The following is a 21,812-nucleotide window of genomic DNA, read 5'->3' as shown; positions in this document are numbered from 1 at the left end:
AAGTTCCCAGTTGTTTGAAGTGACTAATACCCTCCCACCCGCATACCTTTCAGCTATTTAATTAAAGATATCAATCTCCTCTTTTTCTCCTTCAATAATTACATCTTGTTCTATACAAAACAGTAGCATGTGGCAGACATGTGCTAGATGTAGACTTTTCATCTGGTGTGGCCCACTGCAAACATAGACGCACACAAATAGAAGAAGAAAAAGCTGGCATTGTTTAATTCCAGCCACGCCCACCCATTTGGTGGATGTTTGAGAGTGGCCAAGGATCCACCATTGCATGGGCAAGTCCTATCAGACGGCGACAATCATCCCATCTGCACGACTGCCCTCCATATCTCTGTTTGTCATGCAAGTGTGCCTAAAATGTCAGAAAGAGGAGTTATCTTGGGGGCTAGTGTATTATAATCTTACCATGCACCTAGTTGCATCTGGACTCAGATGGCTTTTACATCACCTATATAGCTGGACAGTCCATTAGGTTGACTCTCCAACTTTTCCGCTACTATGCAAAATTCATATTGGCTTACATCAACTCAAACTGAACCATCTAAATTGTTAAACCCAATGTTGCCGCATCACAGTTCCACAATCAGATTGGTCGAACCATCCTGATCTCTGATTCTGGGATCTTTATTTCTTGAAACAGGACTTTTTTTTTTTTAAACGCACGCACACCCACACCCCCACACACTCACGCCTTAGTGGAATTTCACCACCTATGGATACTTGAACCCCTGACCCGGTCTTGAAACAGGACTATATATATATATATATATATATATATATATATATATATATTCTTAACCGTTCAATAAATATCCACCAATCTGATGGTCAGATAGTCAAGTAAACATAATTTTTTGTCTCACGGTAGATCTAAACTTGTTTGGACAGTTTAGTTTGTATTACTTGTTGCCTGTCCATTACACTCTGGCAGAGTATCAAAGTTTCTCTCTTCCCTAAATAAAGAGAACCCATAAGATCCTCGACCGATCTTGAGCCATGATTCATCGATCCCGATTCATGATCTAAGGCAGCTTGTAGATAGACAACTAACAAGAATACGTAGAAATGGTTCATGGTCAGGAAAGAACGTTCCCAAGACCAGATAGATAAGATATTCCAATGGAGGTGATTTTCGGGAACCCCCATTCATGATGTGGTCCATCATATCAATGGTTCAGATACCCACGTATGGTCCCAATTCCAATAAACTAATGTCCAACAATAAAGATATCATCGTAGTGGGGTCAGAAAAAGTTCACTGTGGCAGCTCCTACTTTTCATTCTTATAATGACACTATAAAGAGTAACTTAATGCCAAAACATGACTTTTCAGGTAAGACGACGGATTTAATATATCATAGCCATCTTATTCTCATGTGTCTTTAAAACACCTATATAGCCAAAGTCTCAGCTCTTTGCTTTCTTAATTTTCCTTATAGCAACTATCCGTTGTAGGTAAACTCTCTCTCTCTCTCTCTCTCTCTCTCTCTCTCGTTAATTTCTTCTAACCACCTTCTTCAGCTCCCATCATCACATTCTTTCATTATTGATATTTAGAGTCACTTTTTTTTTTCACTTGTGTTAATAGAATAGTGAAAATCTGTACTAGTGCATTACCAAAAATAGAAATAGGGTGCGTAAGTCGAAGTGGGTGGGTGGAAATAGTAGCTAGGTAGAAGTGAAGCTGTCACCCATAAGCAGTGCTGCGGACCCGTTTAACGGTGCATCGGTCGAGTATCCTGATGAGGACCTGGTTGGTGGTGCACCTAGGCATCTTGAACTGGCTCATGGCGGCGCCATTGGCGATGAAGCAATCCAAAATCTTGTTGAACGTGCCCTTCTCCACAATGCAGAGCTCCAACGGTCCAATCGAATGAGATTTCCTGGACACCTTATAGCCGTAGTCGACAAACGACTCATCAATCTTGTGGCAGCACTTGGCGAGGAGTGTCTCATCGACATCGCCCTTGATCTCCAAGTAAATCACGTAGTGGCCTGGTTGGTTGGTTACGTTTGCATGGCTAGTGAAATCGATCAGCTCGGCTTTGGCCTGGCTCAGGAACTGGGACCCATGTTCTACGGCCAGCTGGAGGTCTTTCTCTGTGTTCTTGTCGATGTTAATGGTCAGGATTAGCTTTCTCCTGCAGATGAAGTTTAGTTTGGGTGTCCCTCGGAAAAAACCGGCCACCTCTACCACGTCTCCTAGCCTGTATCTGTACAGCCCTTTTTTTGATAAAAAAAAAAAAAAAATCATTTTCAATCTGTACCGTGGGTTATATATATATTTTTTAGGGAATGATCACGTAGGTTCGATGTTCGAGATATGTGGGGGCCCACCTGTGATGATAATGTACAATCCAACCGTCTATCTTGTGTGCATCATGTTCTCTATACATCCCAAGATTCGCCACCATCTAAAATTCCAGTAGGATCCACTGCAGGGAGCGGCAGCGTATTAGGTGCGGCCCCGCCTCACCTAAGATAGTGTGACCCTTGATGCATGGGGCCCACCTTGATGCATCTATTCTATAGACCACACTATAGGAAAAAGTTGTGATTGACTACTAAAAATTTATTATGGGCCACGGTTTTTAATGATGATAGGTCAATCACCACGGTTTCCTATGGTATGGTACACAATAGATTTGGATCTGCTTATTTTTTGTCTCATGCCTTAAAATGATCTCACAAATGGGTGGATATAAAGTGTGTGTATATATATACATATGCGCTCGACCTCGTGATAAGCTCCCATGAGTTCGAGCTGTGTGGGCCCCACCGTGATGCGTGTCGACCATCAACACCGTGCATTTGATGGGTCCCCTCTAAATTATGGAATATACCAAAAATCATCCGTATACGAAACTCAGGTGGGCCATACCATCTAAAATCATGTGAAGACACCGTTAAAACATATAAAAGCACTTGGTGGGGCCCACATGAGTTTTGGATGCTGCTGAAACTTGGTCTGAACCCTCATTCAAGTGGGACACACATAATGGATGGGCTGGATTTGCAAACCACATCTCGTTGGGCCCAAAAAATGATTATGAATTTTTTAATGGTGCACGGCCCCTCCCAACTTCTGTATGTGGTGTGGCCCAAAAAAGTCACTGATTGACTTGATTTTTGAGATCTAGGTCCACGATGGAATGGTGCATCTGACTGATGGGGTAGATTTTTGAAACGCATCACGGTGGGGCCCACACAGCTCGACCTCATGGGACGGACTCGTGAGGTCGAGCGCATAGTACCCCCCAACACACACACATATATATAGGTAGGCTTCACGGTAAGGGTGTTACGGTCTTTGGGTGAGGCCAGGTCACCTAATAGTCTCTACAGGGAGCAATGTACAATCACACCTAAAATATACACTATCTTATCAAGCTTAACTAAGTTTTACATTATCTTGTGCTTTGTTGTGTTCGTTCATCCTAGAGGGGAACACCTGATGAATGGGCTGGATGACGTATACACGAGAAGGTGGATCCCACATTCTGTCTACAAGTTCTACTCTTTGGTGTTTTCCCTAGTGCATCATATATAGTATCTATCTTCATAAGGACACAACCTATATGATTGCTAAAGATTCACTAATGCTAAATGGAGGCAAACGCACATTTTGGAACAAATCCTCATTGGGAACGTGTTTGGGCCTTAAGATTACGTTTCTTGAACAATTCTAGCTACTGGAATTAAGATATAAAAATGAAAGATTGAAGAAATTAGAAAATAACTGATGGTGTAAGTGTTCAATATGCGAGGTTGAGCCAAGATACCTTGTTGTTTGTTTGTGCATGGGGCCCACTTTTTTTTTTTTTTTGCCATTCAACTTGCACATCAAGTGAGCCCCACCATAGTGATGGGATGCCTCGTAAAAATCAGATATATCCGAGCATCATGTGAGCCACAACATAATAATAATGGACAACCACCCAAACTCTTCGAAAGTGATGAAATGGCTCACATGATGGTCACATTATATTTGAAAATCCATGATTTTTGGGGCATCCCACGTTTGTAGTGGGGCCGCCCTGCCATATTATGTTGGTATTTTCAACATTGATAAAATGGTTTTCGATTTTCTGTCAGCATTGTGTTTTTGTTATTAAAAATACAACAACTCAACTTATCAGAAACTAGAGAAAACCAAGCCGATGATAGCAGGTAATTAATGTGGCAGTTTAATGAAACAACAATATAACTAAGTATCAGAACATAGGGCGCGGATTGGATACTGACAAGGTCAGTAGCCAAATCGCCACAACATAATAATAATGGACAACCACCCAAACTCTTCGAAAATGATGAAATGGCTCACATGATGGTCACATTATATTTGGAAATCCATGATTTTTGGGGCATCCCACGTTCATAGTGGGGCCGCCCTGCCGTATTATGTTGGTATTTTCATCATTGATAAAATGGTTTTTGATTTTCTGTCAGCATTGTGTTTTTGTCATTAAAAAAACAACAACTCAACTTATCAGAAACTAGAGAAAGCCAAATCGATGATAGCAGGTAATTAATGTGGCAGTTTAATGAAACACCAATATAACTAAGTATCAGAACATAGGGCGCGGATTGGATACTGACAAGGTCAGTAGCCAAATCGCTACTGAAGTGATGTCACCAAGTTTTGTGGACCCCACCACGATGCATGTGTTGTATCCATACCGTCCAACCATTTTTAGAGATCTTTTTATGGCATTACGAAGAGAATGAGATAGAATTAAAGTTCAAGTGGACCCACCATAGAAAATAGTGGGGACAGTGACATCCACCATTCAAAAATTCTTAGGGGCCACATTAGTTTCTGATGAAGCTGATGTTTTTGTTTTCACTTCGTCTATCTCTAAGTTAACTTATGAATGGATCTCAAAAATACATCACTGTGGGCCCTATAAATGTTTCAACGGTGGGTGTGACAGCTCCCACTGTTTTCTGTGGTGGGTCCACTTGAACCTTAGCTCTATCTAGTTCTCTTTGTAATGCTATAAAACTATCTCTACAAATGGTTGGACGGTATGGATACAACACATGCATCATGGTGGGGTCCACAGAGCTTGGTGACGTCACTTCGGTAGCAATTTGGCTACTGACCTCGTCAGTATCCAATCCGCGCCCACAGAACATAAATATTGAATTAATTGGGTAGCGGTATATCAAAATCCCACAACCTTCTGGAAAGGGACGGGTGGATCCCTGACTGTGGGTCCCACCTTCAGTTATATGCCTTGCATCCACTCCGTCCATCCGTTTTGATTGCTCGGATGGCAAATAAAAATTCCGGTGGCCCACAAGAAATTTTTAATGGTGGGAATTCATATGCCACTTGGCTCTCTCCGATTAGTGCTTTACGGTTCGACTAGCTCTGCTACGTCACGTCTACTATATAATTTCCCTAGGTGGAGGTGTAAACGGATTGGCTACTCCCCTGCCACTTGCCAATGGCTAGTGGTCAGTGCTCTGTGGGCCCCCTCATGATGTACGCGTTTCATCCATGCCGTCTATCTATTTTTCTAGATCATTTTATGGTAAGAACCCAAAAATTAGTACATCAAAATCTCAAGTGGACCACATTACAGGAAACAGTGTTGAATGAATTTCGACTATTAAAAACATTTTGAGGGCCATAAAAGTTTTGGATCAAGCTGATCTTTATTTTTTTCCTTTAATCTAGGTCTGTCTGACCTAATCAACAGATTGGATGTCAAATAAACAGTACAGTGGGCCTTATGAAGATTTTAATGATGGATACCCAATCAATATTGTTTTACTATGGTGTGGTCTACCTGAGATTTATATCCGTCTCATTTATCGGTTCAAGCCGTAAAATTATCTGTAAAAATGGATGAACGGCATGGATAAAAGACATACTTCATAGTGGGGCCCGCAGAGCACCGACCAACAGCCACCTGGCTAGTTGCAGGGGGAGTAGCGAAATCCGTTTCCGGTAGGGGTTGAGCACCGGTGAGAGTAGGAAGTAGAGCACCTTTTGGGAAAGTAGAAAAGTCCAGAAGATATTTTTTGAAAAGTGCTTTGGGATGCCACTTACTACGTTATCTGTAGGTCGATGGGCCCCACCAGATCACTTCCTGGTATTTAGACTCGGGGAATGATGCGTCAGAGCCCAATGATCTTGTTGGCCCATTTGAAAGTGTCATCCACATGAACTTTTCAGAAAATATTTTGGCCGTTTCTAAAAAGGTACCCTACCTTTGTGTTGTTCGTGACAAATGCACCCTCTGCTTCTAATTTTACCAATAATGGTATAATTGTGGCCCATGAATGCGCTGTGTCTCCTCCATGTCATTTCTACAGACGTGGCACATATGGGAAAGATCTAAACTGTTCATTTGATAGGTCTACTAGTCAGTGAGCTATAACATAAACTTCATGCTATTTGGATGATCCTAACCCTTTAATTGGTGTCATATGGATGCTAACGGACGGAAACAATCAAAGGTTAATTTATTAATGGTTAGGATAGTTTGATTGGTGCGGTGCAGCTTATGGTTAGTGGGACTACAGGATGCCTGGTTTAGATCACCATGCACGAGTGCACAGGTAGGCCTGCGTACACCCTCATGTTCAACTAATGGGGCGAGGAGTTTTGTGTGACTGATGGATAAATTCTAACCTTTCATATGCATGTGTGTAAAATCCAACCCGTCCAATGGCTTGGCTCCACCATGAAGGATCACTTAGGCAAACATCAACTTAATTCATTTATCAGGTAGGCCACACATCACAATACAACGCAACGGGTAGCCACTGAAATGTCAAATAAATACAGGCGTGGCCCATCTGATGGGTGTATCAAGCTGATTTTTCACAAGGTGGTTCTCATGGTGAGGTCCAACCTTTTGGGCGGGTTAGATGCCCAACAAACATGATAAGGAAAAACTTCTTCGTTGGTTGGACGGTACTCTATTGTCTTAAGTGGTAAATAGGTTTCAACTTGCAAATTAACTGCTAGATCCAACCTGTCCAATAGCTTGACGACACCATGAGGACCAGTTCCCACAACAACCAGCCCGATCCACTCATCAGGTGGGCCAAACCATTGAGAACAATGCATAGCCAAGGATATAATAGAGAAAAGCAGGTGCGGCCCACTTTATGAGCGGACAGGATTAATTGATTTCGCTTCAGGTGATCCTCATCATAGTGGTCCAACCAGTTTGAAATGAGCATATCTTAGTAGATGTCGATATAGGGAGAGAGAGAATCTAGACCACTAAAGAAGGAAGATCGAGGTGGCCCAAAGTTCATCGGGTGGTATCCACACATTCTAAAAGGGAAAATGACAATCCCACGCATACGCCAAACTACTTTACTGCCAGAAAATGACAAAAAAATAAAAATAAAATAAAAGAAGCAAGAAGCGGGAAGCGGGTTAGGGTTCGGGTTCGGGTAACAAAAAAAGGGAGCGGATATCTAAAATCAATTTTGAAAAACCGTTTTATCTGAGATTTAATCCCTTCCACAAATTCGAGAAAAGCAAGCATTCAAATCCGAGCATGTGTTACAGACAAATGAAATCTGTGCCTTTCGTCTGTTGGGCCCTACTGTGGATGGGACGTACCCATAAAATCAAACTGCTCAGCTGATCCTAGCCACTGACTGGAGGAGTCTTGATGATCATGTATGAGCGGTTAGGAACAAGTTCTAGCAACTGCTAATATTTAATCGGCAACAATCCTCCAATCCGTACCTATGAATATGCCCACTGGTATGATTTTCTCACGAAGTCTACCCATGGCAGGGAACAATTGATGAACAGTCCAGATCTCATACATGTGTGCCCCATCGACGGAAATTGCGCTCTCGAATTTAGACTCTGAATGAGGTTTTGGATTAGAACGTAAAAATCGGCATTATATACTCCAAATAAGCTTGGGTTACTCGTCCATATGCGTGTAGAAAAGTCATCTATTCACCAACCACACAAATATGTCATCCATCCTATGAGCTAATTTATCACACGTGAATGACATCCGAGACGTCCATCGGGCTCGCCCACCTTTGTAGAATGTTCTTACCAAAAAAGGACAGTCAAATCATCAAATAAGCCATGAAGTTAGAAACAAAACGATGGCTTACCATCCATTTGCTCTGTAGACTGTAGGTCAAATGGTCAATTGGAAGTTCTGATTTCTAGTTAAAGGCATCTGCATGGTGAGACCCATCTGATGGATGGTTTGGATCACTTGTACTGATATTACGTTATCACATAGGGTGAGTGCGGATGCGCTGCCTCGTACCCGCCTGGGGCTTAGCAAAAGCTCCAATACCGAACTTTTGGTTTCTAAAAAGAGCCGCCTAACGAAACTCTGGCAAGGCGCCGGGGTTACTTTTTCAAACCAAGGGCCACGTGCGGGGAACTTTTATGACATCCACCGTCCATCGGGTGTATACGATGCCCCATTTTAATAATTGAACGCAGGCCACACCACCGATTTGGTTTTGAGTGGAACCCACCTTGGTATTCATGTGTCATCCAATCCATTCATCTTATGTCTCGTTACGATGTAATCATTAACAAAAAAAAAAAAGGTCTTAGTTATTTAAAAAAAAAAAAAAAAACTCAAGTGGGCCATATCATGTGAATTTATTGATTTTATGTATAATTCTCTTAGGGGGTGTCCCACCTGAGATTTTTTGAGATCAAGGAGATGGACAGCATGGATTTTTTAAAGATCTGAACCGTTCACGTTCTTGTTACTACGGTATGGAAAATATGGTCGGTTAGTCATGCTTAATTCATGGATGAATTTGACTTTTCAATATATGATTTAAATGTGCTCTAAATCGCTAAATGTTAAAGATATATCGGTTGGGAGAATGACCGGTTTGGATCCTCTCATCCACCTTAAAATGAAAAGAGTATAAGCCAACAAAATATTCATCTCCACACACACTGATAGCCGAATCCATATCCTATAAAAACCCTCCACTAAATGTTAGAAATTGACATTTCCACCATCTTTTAATGAGGACAAAGGTCTCTTTTTTTTGTTTTATTTTTTATTTTTTCTTAAAATTGCATGGACTAAAATGTAATTTGCCCCATGATAAAATGCATCTTGTGTGCATCCATACATGTAGCAGGCACATGTATGCATGTGATACCGTTACGATAGGTTATAGAAATGCTGACAGAGCTTTGGTTGAGAATTCAATCCTTGGGAGATATTTTGTCTCTCGAAAGCTAGGTGTCATTATCTCCAAATCAATGAGATGTAGCCTCTCCCTCTAATAACGTCAAAAAAGAATAGAAAACTCCCTAATCATTTTAGCAAATCACATCCAACTGGTTGGTAATAATAGCTCTTTCTAGTGGTGACATTGCATCTTGGGTCATTCTCAGGCTAACATCTACTGTACACGTGGCTTCTGTGCACTCATTCTTTGCCCTCAAAATCTTTGATCAGAGTGACTGTTCACATAATCAGGCAGGATTCAATGATTTTTTTGTTTTTTGTTTTTCTAAAGGTGGATCACTGCCGGGGGAAAGATTAGGTGCAGCCGGGTCTCACCCACCATTGGGTGGCTTTGACTGTGGGCTCCACCTTGATGTATGTATTGTATACCCACAAGGTCCATCCTCCAAAAAATGAAGCATATCCAAATTTCGGGTGGACCCTACCATTGAAAAATAAACGTTACGATGTGTGTTACAGTGGTCTAGGGAAGTTTTTAATAGTGTTCAATCATCATGGTTTCCTATTATATGGTCCACCTGGGAATCTGAGATTTGAATCTATTTGATTTTTTGGTGCGTGACCTAAGGGCCTGTTTGGCCAGGTGGATTAAGAGGGATTAGGAGGGATGGGATGGTAAAATCCTAAGATATGCCAAACGAGCCAAATAGACCCGATGAACTTGTCCCAGGATATAGCAAACCCGTGGATCTTAAACCAATCTACTAACGTCACCATCATTACCTTAAAATTGATCTCATCCCTCCTAATCCCTTTCAATTGTGTTTGGGGTGTGTTTGGTTGAATGGATTGGAAGAGATTGGAAGGTAAAATCTCAGGATAAGCCGGGCGTGCCAAACAGACTTGGTGTGTTTGGCGCATGGTATTAGATGGGCTTAGGTGGGATGGAATTGTATCTGGTCCTGTACCAATTCCAATCCATGTTGGGGGAGAATGGAAAAGCTTGGAACTAGATCAGATGGAATTGCATTGGGTTCCGTGCCAATTTCACTCAATGTTAGCAAGTTGTGTAGGTGCCACCATGATGTATGGGCTATATCCACACCGTCCGTCCATTTTTCGAGATCATTTTAGAGTATGGGGCAAAAAATTAGGCAGATCTAAAGCTCAAGTGGACCCCACCATAGAAAGCAACAGGGATTGAATACTTACCATTGAAAACTTCTTTGAGGCCACATAAGTTTTGGATCTGCCTCATTTTTAGGCTTATGCCATAAAATGAGGTTACAAAATAAATGAATGATTTAGATATAACACGTGTGTTATTCTCAATAGTTTCAAATGATGATGAGTATATCCATTCAATGTACCGTATTACAAACAAACCATGGAATTAAGCTTATCTCATGGTAACAGGGGACAATCCCTGCCATGGGTAATAATTATGTTTTTTGAATCCCATCCCACCTAATCCTTCCCAATCCGGGCCTTAGGGCCCGTTTGGCCAGGTGGATTGGAAGGGATTGAATGGTATTAGGGTGGATGGCATAGATTTTAAGGTAATGATGGTGTTGTCAATGGATTGTCTTAAGATATATGCGATTGCTATATCGGGTCTGTTTGGCACGCCCGGCTAATCCCGGGATTAAACCTTTCCAACCCTTCCAATCCCTCAAACCAAACACGTCTCAGGCAAATTTGAAAGGATTAGGGTAGATTGGATGAGATTTAAAGGTAATGATGATGTTGTTAGTGGATCGTCTTAAGATCCATGGGATTGCTATATCCCGGGATCAATCACCCAGTCTGTTTGGCACACCCGGCCAATCCCGGGATTTAACTTCCAATCCCTTCCAATACCATCCAATCCCTTCCAATCCTCCTGGCCAAACGGGATATAGCAATCCCATGGATCTTAAACCAATCCACTGACACCACCATCATTACCTTAAAATCCATCCCATCCCTCCTAATCCCATGGGATGCCAAACAGGCCCTAAAATGAGAGGAAAAATAGATGAATGGCGCAGTTGGATGTGGATTGCATTCTACTCTTGCCCGGCTCTAGCTGGGAACGGGCTCATCTAGTTTTTCCTACCATTTTTTGATATAAGCCCAAAATTGAGTTAGATCCAAAAGTTGTGTGGACTACACAGTGGGGATTAAAATGTTATTGTTGAAAACTCATGAAGAGCCACAAAAGTGTTGGTTGAAGCTTATATTTGTGTTTTCTTCATCCAGGTTTATATAACTTTGTGAGTAGGTTGGAAGGCAAATAAACATCATGGTGAGCCTTAGAAAAATTTCAACGGTGATAATCATCATCACCTCTTTTTCCTGTGGTGTGGTCCATTTGAGCCTTGGATCTGCCTCAGTTTTGGGCATTATCCTAAAATGATACGGAGAAATGAAGGGATGGCATGGATAAGACCCATGCATGAGCTCCTGCCCGTTCCCAGCTGGAGAGTGCGGAGTAGGACGCAATCTGCGTCCGGCGTGGTTATACCATACATACATTAAGGTGGGCCACACATGTATGTCGCAATCTGCGGCCGGCGTGGTTATACCATACATACGTTAAGGTGGGCCACACATGTATGTCAGACGATGAAAAGACGTACACTGATCTGTAGCAGATTCCCTGATAACCTAGTTTCTAGGTTGTCCCGTCTATTGCTGTGGTCATGACATTACCAGTTTGAAGTGTGGATACATGGTTTATGCCTGTGGCCAAACAAAGATGATAGGGCGTGCAGAATGGTCAGAGAGTAATTATGTGAGGGATGCTTGAAAATAGAGTGGATGTCACTGACATATTATAGTGGGGCCATCAAGGTCTGTCACACTACAATAATAGTGAAAACCTTTGTGGTTGGTCATTATATACTCGTGTGCGTGTGCGTGTGAGAGAGGACAAAGCATGTGATAGTTGTGCAGACGGTCAGTGTACATTATGTGAAGGCGTGCATGATAGTCAGAGTGGATGTCATCCACACATTGTTTGCAATTGTAAGAGAGAGAGAGAGATAGAAAGAGAGAGAGAGAGAGCACCTGTAAAAGTGGTGAGCACCACCTCATATTCCTTGCCAACCTTGACTTGTGAGAGAGGCACTGGCTCTGCTTCTATAAAATCATCCTCCATTTCAGTGTCTTCCTTGTGTCTGTATAGAGGTATGAATTCAAAGTAAGAAAATGTGGGCACAACAGTAAATGTAGCCTTCTCTGGAGGAGAAGAAGGATCCACATTCACTCCAATCCACCCTTCTGTTGCACCATAATCAGCACTGATTAAAGGCAAATCCCCCGCGTAATGCCTTAGTTTCTTCAAGTAAGGCTGCATTGAACCCGTCATTATTGAATAAACATACTTGGCATTGGGCCATAGCCTGGGAATCACACACATCCATTCCACACCTTTTAATTCCTTGCATTTCTCTTCAATCCTCAATGCTAGAGATGGGTTCAGAGAGAAAGAGTCCAACACAGCTTTTCTAACCTTTGATGAGGTGATTTTAGGACTTAGACTCCCTTCCTTGATATCCTTACATATCTCTTCCCACAACTCCTCAAAAGCTGTGAAGGCTTGAACTAGGCTGAAGGCAAAGGTGGAGGTGACAAACTCTACTTGATCAGAGAATACAAGGCCCAGGAGTAGATGACAGTAGGTGGATTGGTTGTAGTCTCCAGCTGAGATTACTTCATAAGGGCTGCATGTGAATGATTTTGTGGTCTTTTGTTTGATCTTAAACTCCTCACTCGCATAGTAGTGGGTTGTGGCTGTGCCTGCAGTCAGTCCACCTTTGGTTTTGAACTGTTTGCTGCTGTAGATGAATTCTAGGATCCTTCCACCTGTTCTTATTGGAAAGACTCTGGTACCCAATAACAAAACAAGATAGAAAATGTATAAAGAAAAACTTCTAAAAAGAAAGAAAATATCAAGATGCCAAAATAGTGAAGAAGGGTGATGATGTGTACACCTTATGGTTTTAAAACACACTCCCATTTTTTGTAGTCTAGGTATAATTAGTAGGGTAGTACAAAAGAATCCTATTCTAACACCTAAAGGGAGCATGAATTATTAAGAGAAGGTCTAAATATCAGTTTCCATAAAGAGTCCAAAATGTTATGATGTATAGGTTTGAGATATAAAAGTACCCAACGAACCAATAGTCTAAACATGATCACGTACGTATGACAAAATGGAATTAATTTACAAGGGGAGGAAAATGTATAGGGAAGATTTGTATGTTTACATAGCAAAAGAAAGAAGAAAAACAACAAGAAGAAAATTTAAATGAAAGAAAGCATAAAACTTTTCTAGACTGTTTTACAAGTATAATGAAGAGCATAGACAATATTGTGGTAAGAAGAAGAAGCTGATGATGATAACACCCTAAGATGACAAGCAAGACAAATCAAAGGCAATAGAAAGATGAAGACTAGAGAGACGAAGAAGACAGAAATGAAGACAACTAGGAGTACGGAATCATAGAAAATGATAGGGAGGCATGCCTGATGCCAGATGTACGTAACAAAAGAACCCACCCAAGAGAGAGAGAGAGAGAGAGAGAGAGGTACAAATGAAATAAAATATTATATTTGATCCTATGAAGCATGAACCCAACTCCAGAAAAATTTCATTTTAGAGAAAAAAAAAAAAGAAAAAGAAAGGAAAAGGGAAAAGTTGTGGGTACCAAACCGTATACAAGATAATGTGGATCACACATCACCCCCCATCTGCACATAACCTGGCCCGCTTTTTGAAAAGTTGGCAACCATCTAAAACTTTTCAAGTGCATAGGATTCCCTCCCTGCCATTGATGGATGGTGGGAGATGCTTGCCACACAATGTCATTGTGCCAATGGGAATACGTGACTTGTGCTAAAAATAGAAAAAAAAAGGGAACATCCATATAATAGCTTTTTTTTTCATTTTAATTTTAATTTTAATTTTTTAAAATTTTTTTTACACACGCACACACACCACCATACACTCACGCCATGGTGGGATTTCACCACCTATGGGTACTCGAACCCACAACCAGGTGTTGAAACTCCTAAGAGTCTACCACTGGGGTAGGAGTAAGGACCCATCCATCCATATAATAGCTTGAAATTCAGTGGCAAACCTTGATCTGTAGGCAGCTGCCAACCTGAAAACCTCAAGGGTAGCCTGCGCACTATGCTTTGTGAAAGGGACATACTTAGGTCTTCCATCTGTGGTCCCTGAGCTGCAAATATATTATAATTTTTATAAGAAAATTAAAGAGGAACAACATTCAAATCATCATAGATATGATAAAGAAGAGAACTATAAAAGAAAACAAACAGAAAAAGAATGACTATAACCATTTGAAATATCATACAGCTATACATATGTTGTATTCAATAAATTCTCATTTTTCTAAATGGGCTTTCTTGCACTCTCCTTACGATGAGATATGGATGAATAAAAAAGGGAAATCATGAAACTGCCATGGAAAATGTAAAGTCAATTTTCTCTTTAATGAGTTGCCCGTGCAGCTTGCCTATAACTTAGAGAAAAGAGAGAAAACAAAAGTACAAGATTGTCTCAGGCAAATATTCATTGTCCTTCATGCACCACACTTAAAACCTTGGAAACCAAAAATGAAAAAAAAAAAAAAAAAAGAGAGAAAAAAAACAGAAGAAAAAGAGTAAAGGAATAGTGGACTATTAATAGGAAGAGATTCACATTCATTTTTTGTAATGGGTTTTCTTGCAATTGCTTAGTGTAATTAAGAAAAGTGAGAAATTAAGAAAGGCAAGATACTATATTAAACATGTACGATCCCCATTTTTCTTTGAATGGTTTTCTTGGAACTTTCAATATAAAACATGGGAGACACTCCTATTCAATTCCTTTGATGGGCTTTCTTTCAGAATAACCAGAACTAGGAATAGATTTAAAAAAAAAAAAAGAATTAAGGAAAAGCACAATACTACCTCAGCAAGATCATTTCATGAGCTTTTATTAAGGGGTTTTCTTACTTCATAGAGTTAAATATATGGAATTAAGAAAAGATTAAAAAAGAAAGAAAGGGAGATAAAGATAAGTAAGAGGCTACCTTAGGGAGAGAGTGGTGATTGGTTCTTGAATGAGGAGCGGGGAGGAATCTCCATCTACGATCCTTTGAATGAAAGGCTCTAAATCTGTATGCGAAACAAGGGGGACCAACGAAGTGTATAGAGATTCGAGTGCATTTGGGTCCATGTGTTGGATCTTGATGTCACCAAGCCATTTTCTCAGGTATTCGACTCCGAAATTCAGCTCGATTATTCGGCGGAGTGTCTGTGTCTGGACGTAAGCTGCGTTCTCGGCTACCTCTTCGAACCAGCTAATGATATCATCATCTTTATGGGTGATGCAGCTGCTGTTACTCATGGCTAGTTCGGAAGTGGTGGTGGTGATGGAGGAGGATAAAAGATATCTAAATAAAGGCTTTGATTGGTGTGTCTGACTCTTCCTCTAAAATAACACAGATTCTCTCTCTCTCTCTCTCTCTCTCTCTCTCTCTCCGAGTCACTAAAAATAAAGAAACCCAAAATCCATCTCTTTCTCTCTCTGACACTCAAATAAAGAGACACAAAGCCATCTCTCCTTTCTCTTGAAATCACTTTCAAAGGACCAATTTCTCTCTCTCTCTCCATCTCTATGGGGTACGGGGGCATTACAACCACAGGATCCACTTATCCGGTTGCAGATTGAGATTCTTTAAAGGGGTGGCGACGAACGTGCATGGGTCCATACGCCCCTGCCTTGACAGCTCCAATCGTAACTCATTCCCTTTCCCTTCATTTACTGGGGAGCGGATTAGGTGTGACCCAGGATCCACCGAGGAGGGTGGGACCCCTGACTGTGGGGCTCACTGTGATATATGTGCCTTGAATCCACACCATCTAACCATTTTTAAAGCTCATTTTAGGCCATGATCCCAAAAACTAAGCATTACCAAATCTTAGATAGACCATTGCCATAGGAAACAGTCGTGATTGAATCCCCAACAATAAAAATTTCATGGAGTCCACCGCAATCTTTATTTTCCATCCAGCCTGTTGATAAGGTGACAAAGACCTGTATGAAGAGACCACACAAATATCATATTGATCCAAATCTTTTGTGGCCCACAAGAAGTTTTTAATGGTCAGATCTGCTTTATTTTTTGGCTCTTGTCTGAAATGAGTTTTCAATACAGATGGACGGAGTGGATGTAGTCACATACATCAAGATGGCCCCACATTCAGGGGTCTCACGTACCTATGTGGATGGTGTCTCACCTAATCCACTCCCCATTTACTGGCACAATGATGTATGTGTTTTATCCATGCCGTCCATCAATTTTTACAGTGCATTTCAGTGTATGATCCGAAAAATGATGCATATCCAGAACTCATGTGGACCACACCACAGGAAACAGTGGTTATTGAACGTCCACCATTAAAAACTTCTTCGGGTCTTATAGAATGCACGGCCCGCCTCCCAGCTACCATGTGGGGCCTTGTTCCCACCGTCTGATGGCCGACATGGGATTGATCTGGGCCATTCATCAGACTGTGTTCTATGAATCTGCCGTGCACCAAAGATTACGGTGGAAGACTCATTAAGTGATCCAAACGTACGATGAACTTTGACTTAGGGACCTTTTATTCTAGCCGTCCATCTTTCTTGCACAAGCGTGAACTGTCTGATCAGCAGAGCAATAATATTTCTCTGTCCAGAGCATGGTGAACCAACTTTTGTGGGGCCTACCGTGATGTATGTTTTTAATCCCGGCTTCCATCCGTTTTTCAGCTCATTTTCAGGCATGAACGAAAAACTGAGGCTGATACAAAGCTCAGGTGGACAACACTTAGAGGTGTACACGAACCGAGCTAGCTCGGTTAGCTCGCTCAACTCGACTCAAAAAAGCACATTTCAACCCGCTTCGAAGTCGAGTACAAGCTGAGTTGAGCTGAATTTTTGAGCTTGAAAATGAGTATGAGCTAGCCCCAACTCGAATCGATTCAGCTAGAACCTAGCTCGAATCGAAGTTGAATCGAACCAATTTAGTTACTCGGTTACTTTGATATTAATGTTGCTTACCATGTGTTTAATGAAATGACTCAAAGAATTATGGATGGTGGCAACGAAGGTAGGTATATGAAACCATCACCTTATTATTTTTTTAAATTTTTACATTGCTTAGAAGGTGTTTAATAAAACACTTGTAAAACCATTGATGTTATCTCAAATATGGTGAGATTTTGAAGGTGTTGTGTCTTAATGACGAACTCAGCTCAATCTTTGCTTGAACACGGATCCAGCAGGCCCGATTTATTGACTAAATCAAGCCGAGCTTGCTACTCAAGCTCGAGGACCAAGCCAAGCTAAGTTCGAGCTGAGGCTAACTAGTGGCCAGGCCGAGTCCAGCTGAAGGTTGGACTTCGTGTACACCCCTAACGGAAAGTAGGCCCCATTCACATCTTCTAAACGGGGCCTTGTACCACACACCACTAATTGTGTCTCGACCTCACCAAGTTTTTTGAGTCCCATCATGGGGTTTATTTTATATCCCAACCGTCCTTTCAAATGGAGAACTCGTCCTAAGGCTGGAACCAAAAAATAAGACAGGTCCAAGGATCAAGAGGACCACACTGCAAAGCTATGGGGGATTGAACGTCTACCGTTGAAACCCTTTTTGGGGTCACAGAACTTTTGGATCAATATGATATTTGTTTTTTTCTCTTCATCCAGGTCTTTGTGACCTTATGAACAGATTGGATGGAAAATAAACGCTACGGTGGGCCTACAAATGTTTTAACGGTGAGAATCATTGTCACACTGCTATTTCTGGTGTGGTCCACTTAAGCTTTGGATATGGAACATTTTTGGTACCATGATCTAAAATGATCTAAAAAAAATGGATGAACTGTGTGGATATAATAAATACAGAAATTTGGGGCCCATATAACTTGGATCTCCTTTGAACCGTTCTTATAACTCCGAGCTCGATGAGCTGCAACGCTCGTCTCCGGACGAAACATACCCACACCAGCCATATCTGTAGACTTGCCAATCCACTTCCGACTTGGGAAAATGGATTGGCTACTCCCCCTGCCACTAGCTCCGTTGCTGGTGGTCGGTGCTCTGTGGGCCCCACCATGATGTATGTGTTATCCATTATGTTCATCCATTTTTACATATCATTTTATGACTTAATCCCAAAAATGAGAGGAATATAAATCTCAGGTGGACCACACCACATGAAAACAATAGTGATTGGATATCCGCCATTAAAATCCTCCTAAGGCCCACTATACTGTCTATTTAACATCCAATCTGTTGATTAGGTCATACAGGCCCAGATGAACAGAAAAAACAAAGATCAGCTTGATCCAAAACTTTTATGGCCCCCAAAATGTTTTTAACGGTCGACCCTCATTCAACACTCTTTTCTGTAATGTGGTCCACTTGAGATTTGTATATATCTTATTTTTGAACTCTTTCCTTAAAATGATCTGTAACAATAGATGGACGGCATGGATGAAACATATACATCATGATGGGGCCCATATAGCACCAACCATCAGCCATTGGCTGGAGTCAGGGGGTGTAGCCAATCCGTTTCGCCGACTTGGATACCTTGGTGGAGTGCGATGGATCATATACATGCACTCAGATATTTAGCAACTAAGGTGAAACCGTCCAAATTGGGACCCAATCCAGATGGGCCAAAAACGAAATAAACACATTGAACCCGTTTTCTCACTGGCTAACTTGTAGATATCGGATGAACAATTACAATGAGAGTATATTCGGTGATTGCAATCCAACAAACGAATCTCTGTCAATCGACATTCAGAACGGTCAGATCAATCTGATTTTTTGGTTTTAATCCATGTACAGTGGGTCCCCGGATTTGGACGTTTTATTTTAAGTCCATGCTACATGTGTTTTTAAATATAAGGGTGAACGTGTATGTAGAGACGTACCGTGCAGGAGTATCAAAAAACTCACCATGGCATACCCAAAGAGTACGAAGTACTGTACGCCGTTCAATGAATTCCACATACGACAGAGTAGTGTCATATGTTGGAGAAGATCCAATGTGCGTTTTTACCCAAGTAATAATGTGGAAATTCATCCAGAGTACACGTGGTATATACAAACTCCAATCCAGACCATTGAAAACAACCGAACCATCTTGGATGGAGTGTAAGACCAACTTCACACTGATCGGACAAATCTATCCGTCCAATTGGTGGCTATCAAAATGGATTTTTAGAAAAGTGCTGGTAAAGAACTTAAATTCACAGGGCAAAATCATACAGTAAAATACACACACACACACGAGCGGTTTTGGGCTACACCCCAATCAATAACAGGTCCACACCGTTTTAATGGTCTGGATGGTGGTGCAAGCGCAGATGACGATTGGGTTGCCACAATTTATTACTTTGTGAGTGCCGTACATTTAGATAAATAATTTGGAAATGGATTGGCTACTCCCCCTGCCACCGGCCAATGGCTGATGGTCGGTGCTCTGTGAGCCACACCATAATGCATGTGTATCATCCACGTTGTCCATATATTTTTGTAGATCATTTTTTGGAATGAGACCAAAAATGAGTTAAATATCAATATCAAGTTGACCACATTACAAGAAACAGTGTTGAATGAACGTCGACCATTAAAAACCTTTTAGAGGCCATAAAAGTTTTGGATAAAGCTGATCTTTCTTTTTTTTCCTTTCATCTGGGTCTGTATGGCCTAATCAACAGATTGGATGTCAAATAAATAGTACAGTGGGTCTTAGGAGAATTTTAATGGTGGATATTTAATCACTATTGTTTTCTTGTAGTATGGTCGACCTGAGATTTATATACCTCTCATTTTTGGGATCAAAATCTAAAATTATCTGTAAAAATGGATGAACGGAATGGATGAAACACATACATCATGGTGGAGCCCACAGAGTACTGACCTGGTGGCAAGGGGAGTAGCCGATCCATTTCCAAATAATTTATAGAAAGTAAAGGTATACATGAACCGGCCTCCCCCAGATCGACTCGACTCGGATCGAACTCAACTCGAATCCAACTGGGATTGGACTAGTTCGGTGACTTGGTTACTTTGATATTGACGTTAATCACCAAGTGTTCGATGAAATGACACAAAGAAGTGTGGTGGGTGGTAAGGAAGGTATGCATGTAAAACCAATACTATTTTTTTCTTGATTTTTATGTTGCTTAAAAGGTGTTTGATAAAATACCTGTAATTAAAACCATTGTTGTTGTCTCAAATACAGTGAGATTTTGAAGGTGGAATCCAGATGTTTGTGAAAATATTACAATGGCGAACTCCGCTTGATCTTGTCTCGAACTTGGTTCGAATTGGCCCGCATTGTCGATTCATGAGTGAAGCTGGAGGACCGAGCCAAATCGAGTTCAAGCCGATGTTAGCAAGTGGCCAAGCCAAGTCGAGCTGGTTCTACTCCATGTACACCCCTAAATTCCAGGTTCTCAGTCGTATGGTTCGACTCCATGTACACCCCTAAATTCCAGGTTCTCATTCGTATGGTTCGACTCCATGTACACCCCTAAATTCCAGGTTCTCATTCGTATGGTTCGACTCCATGTACACGCCTAAATTCTTGGTTCTCAGTCGTAAGACGGAGGTCTGTCCTTTAGCGGAGGTAAGCACATTGGCTGGTGTACCACACACCACCAAATTGGCTGGTGTGTTGACGTCACCAAATTCTGTGGGTCCCACTATTAGGTATGTGTCATATCCAAACTGTCTGTCCAGTTGGAGAGCTCGTTTATAAACTTGGGCAGAAAAATAAGACAGATCAAAAGATCAAGTGGACCACACTGCAAAAGCAGCAAGGGATTAAACGTCTATCATTGAAAGTCTCTTGGGGGGTCACAGAGGTTTTGGATCAGTCTGTGTGACCTTATGAACAGATTGGATGGAAAATAAACATCATGGTGGGCCCTACGAATGTATTAATGGTGAGAGTCATTCTCCCCACTACTATCTGTGGTGTGGTCCCTTAAGCTTTGTATGTGAATTATTTTTGGGATCACACTCTAAAATGATCTCTCGATATGGATGGACGGTGTGGATATAATAAATACATCATTGTGAGGCCAATATAACTTTGTTCTCCTTTCAACCGTTCGTACAGCTCGAGTTCGAGGAGTGTCAACGCCAGGTCTGTGTGTCGTACACCAGCCAATCCGCTTCCCGACCAGAGCATCTTCCTCAAATCGAAATGCGTACTGAGTTACTCAGTACGCTTCTATCATACTGAGTAAACTATGTTGGGCCCACCTTGTATTCATGTTGTTTATCCACGCCGTCCATCCATTTTTTATATCTCATTTTAGCAGTTGAGTCCAAAATTGAAACATATCCAAATCACAAGTGGGCCATGCCACAGGAAACAGTGGGAATAATGATTTCCACGGTTGAAACCTACCTAGGGCCCACAGTGACGTTTATTTGTCATCCTGGGTGTTCATAATATCAAAAGTATATGGATAAAGTGAAAATACAAATATCAGCTTCATCCAAGACTTCTGTCGCCCCAAAGAATCTTACTTGGCTAAGAACAGTTAAGA

At 41.3% G+C, this 21,812-nt stretch overlaps 1 protein-coding gene across 1 annotated transcript; it reads right to left on the bottom strand.

Moving 5' to 3' along the window:
• Nucleotides 1–1,537: 1,537 nt before the first annotated feature.
• On the bottom strand, nt 1,538–15,719 carry LOC131230620 (indole-3-acetic acid-amido synthetase GH3.10). Its single transcript, XM_058226546.1, has 4 exons — nt 15,275–15,719; nt 14,318–14,419; nt 12,240–13,057; nt 1,538–2,238 (listed from the first exon to the last, which is right to left on the bottom strand). The coding sequence occupies exons 1-4, from the start codon at nt 15,589–15,591 to the stop codon at nt 1,703–1,705; spliced, it is 1,773 nt and encodes a 590-aa protein (XP_058082529.1). The 5' UTR covers nt 15,592–15,719; the 3' UTR covers nt 1,538–1,702.
• Between the last annotated feature and the right edge of the window lie 6,093 nt (nt 15,720–21,812).

The sequence above is a fragment of the Magnolia sinica genome, chromosome 1 (assembly GCF_029962835.1).
Source record: "Magnolia sinica isolate HGM2019 chromosome 1, MsV1, whole genome shotgun sequence".
Classification (NCBI taxonomy): Eukaryota; Viridiplantae; Streptophyta; class Magnoliopsida; order Magnoliales; family Magnoliaceae; genus Magnolia; species Magnolia sinica.
Note: the sequence above shows the minus strand (reverse complement) of the source record. Positions and strands in the feature narration are given on the sequence as shown.

Excerpts from the sequence above, each read along its gene's own strand:
- LOC131230620 (XM_058226546.1), bottom strand. The coding sequence starts at position 15,591 with ATGAGTAACAGCAGCTGCATCACCCATAAAGATGATGATATCATTAGC. Across the intron at positions 14,420-15,274 it reads ATCACCACTCTCTCCCTAAG|CTCAGGGACCACAGATGGAA; the intron begins GTAGCCTCTTAC and ends ATATATTTGCAG. Across the intron at positions 2,239-12,239 it reads GGTGCTCACCACTTTTACAG|GGCTGTACAGATACAGGCTA; the intron begins GTGCTCTCTCTC and ends TATCAAAAAAAG.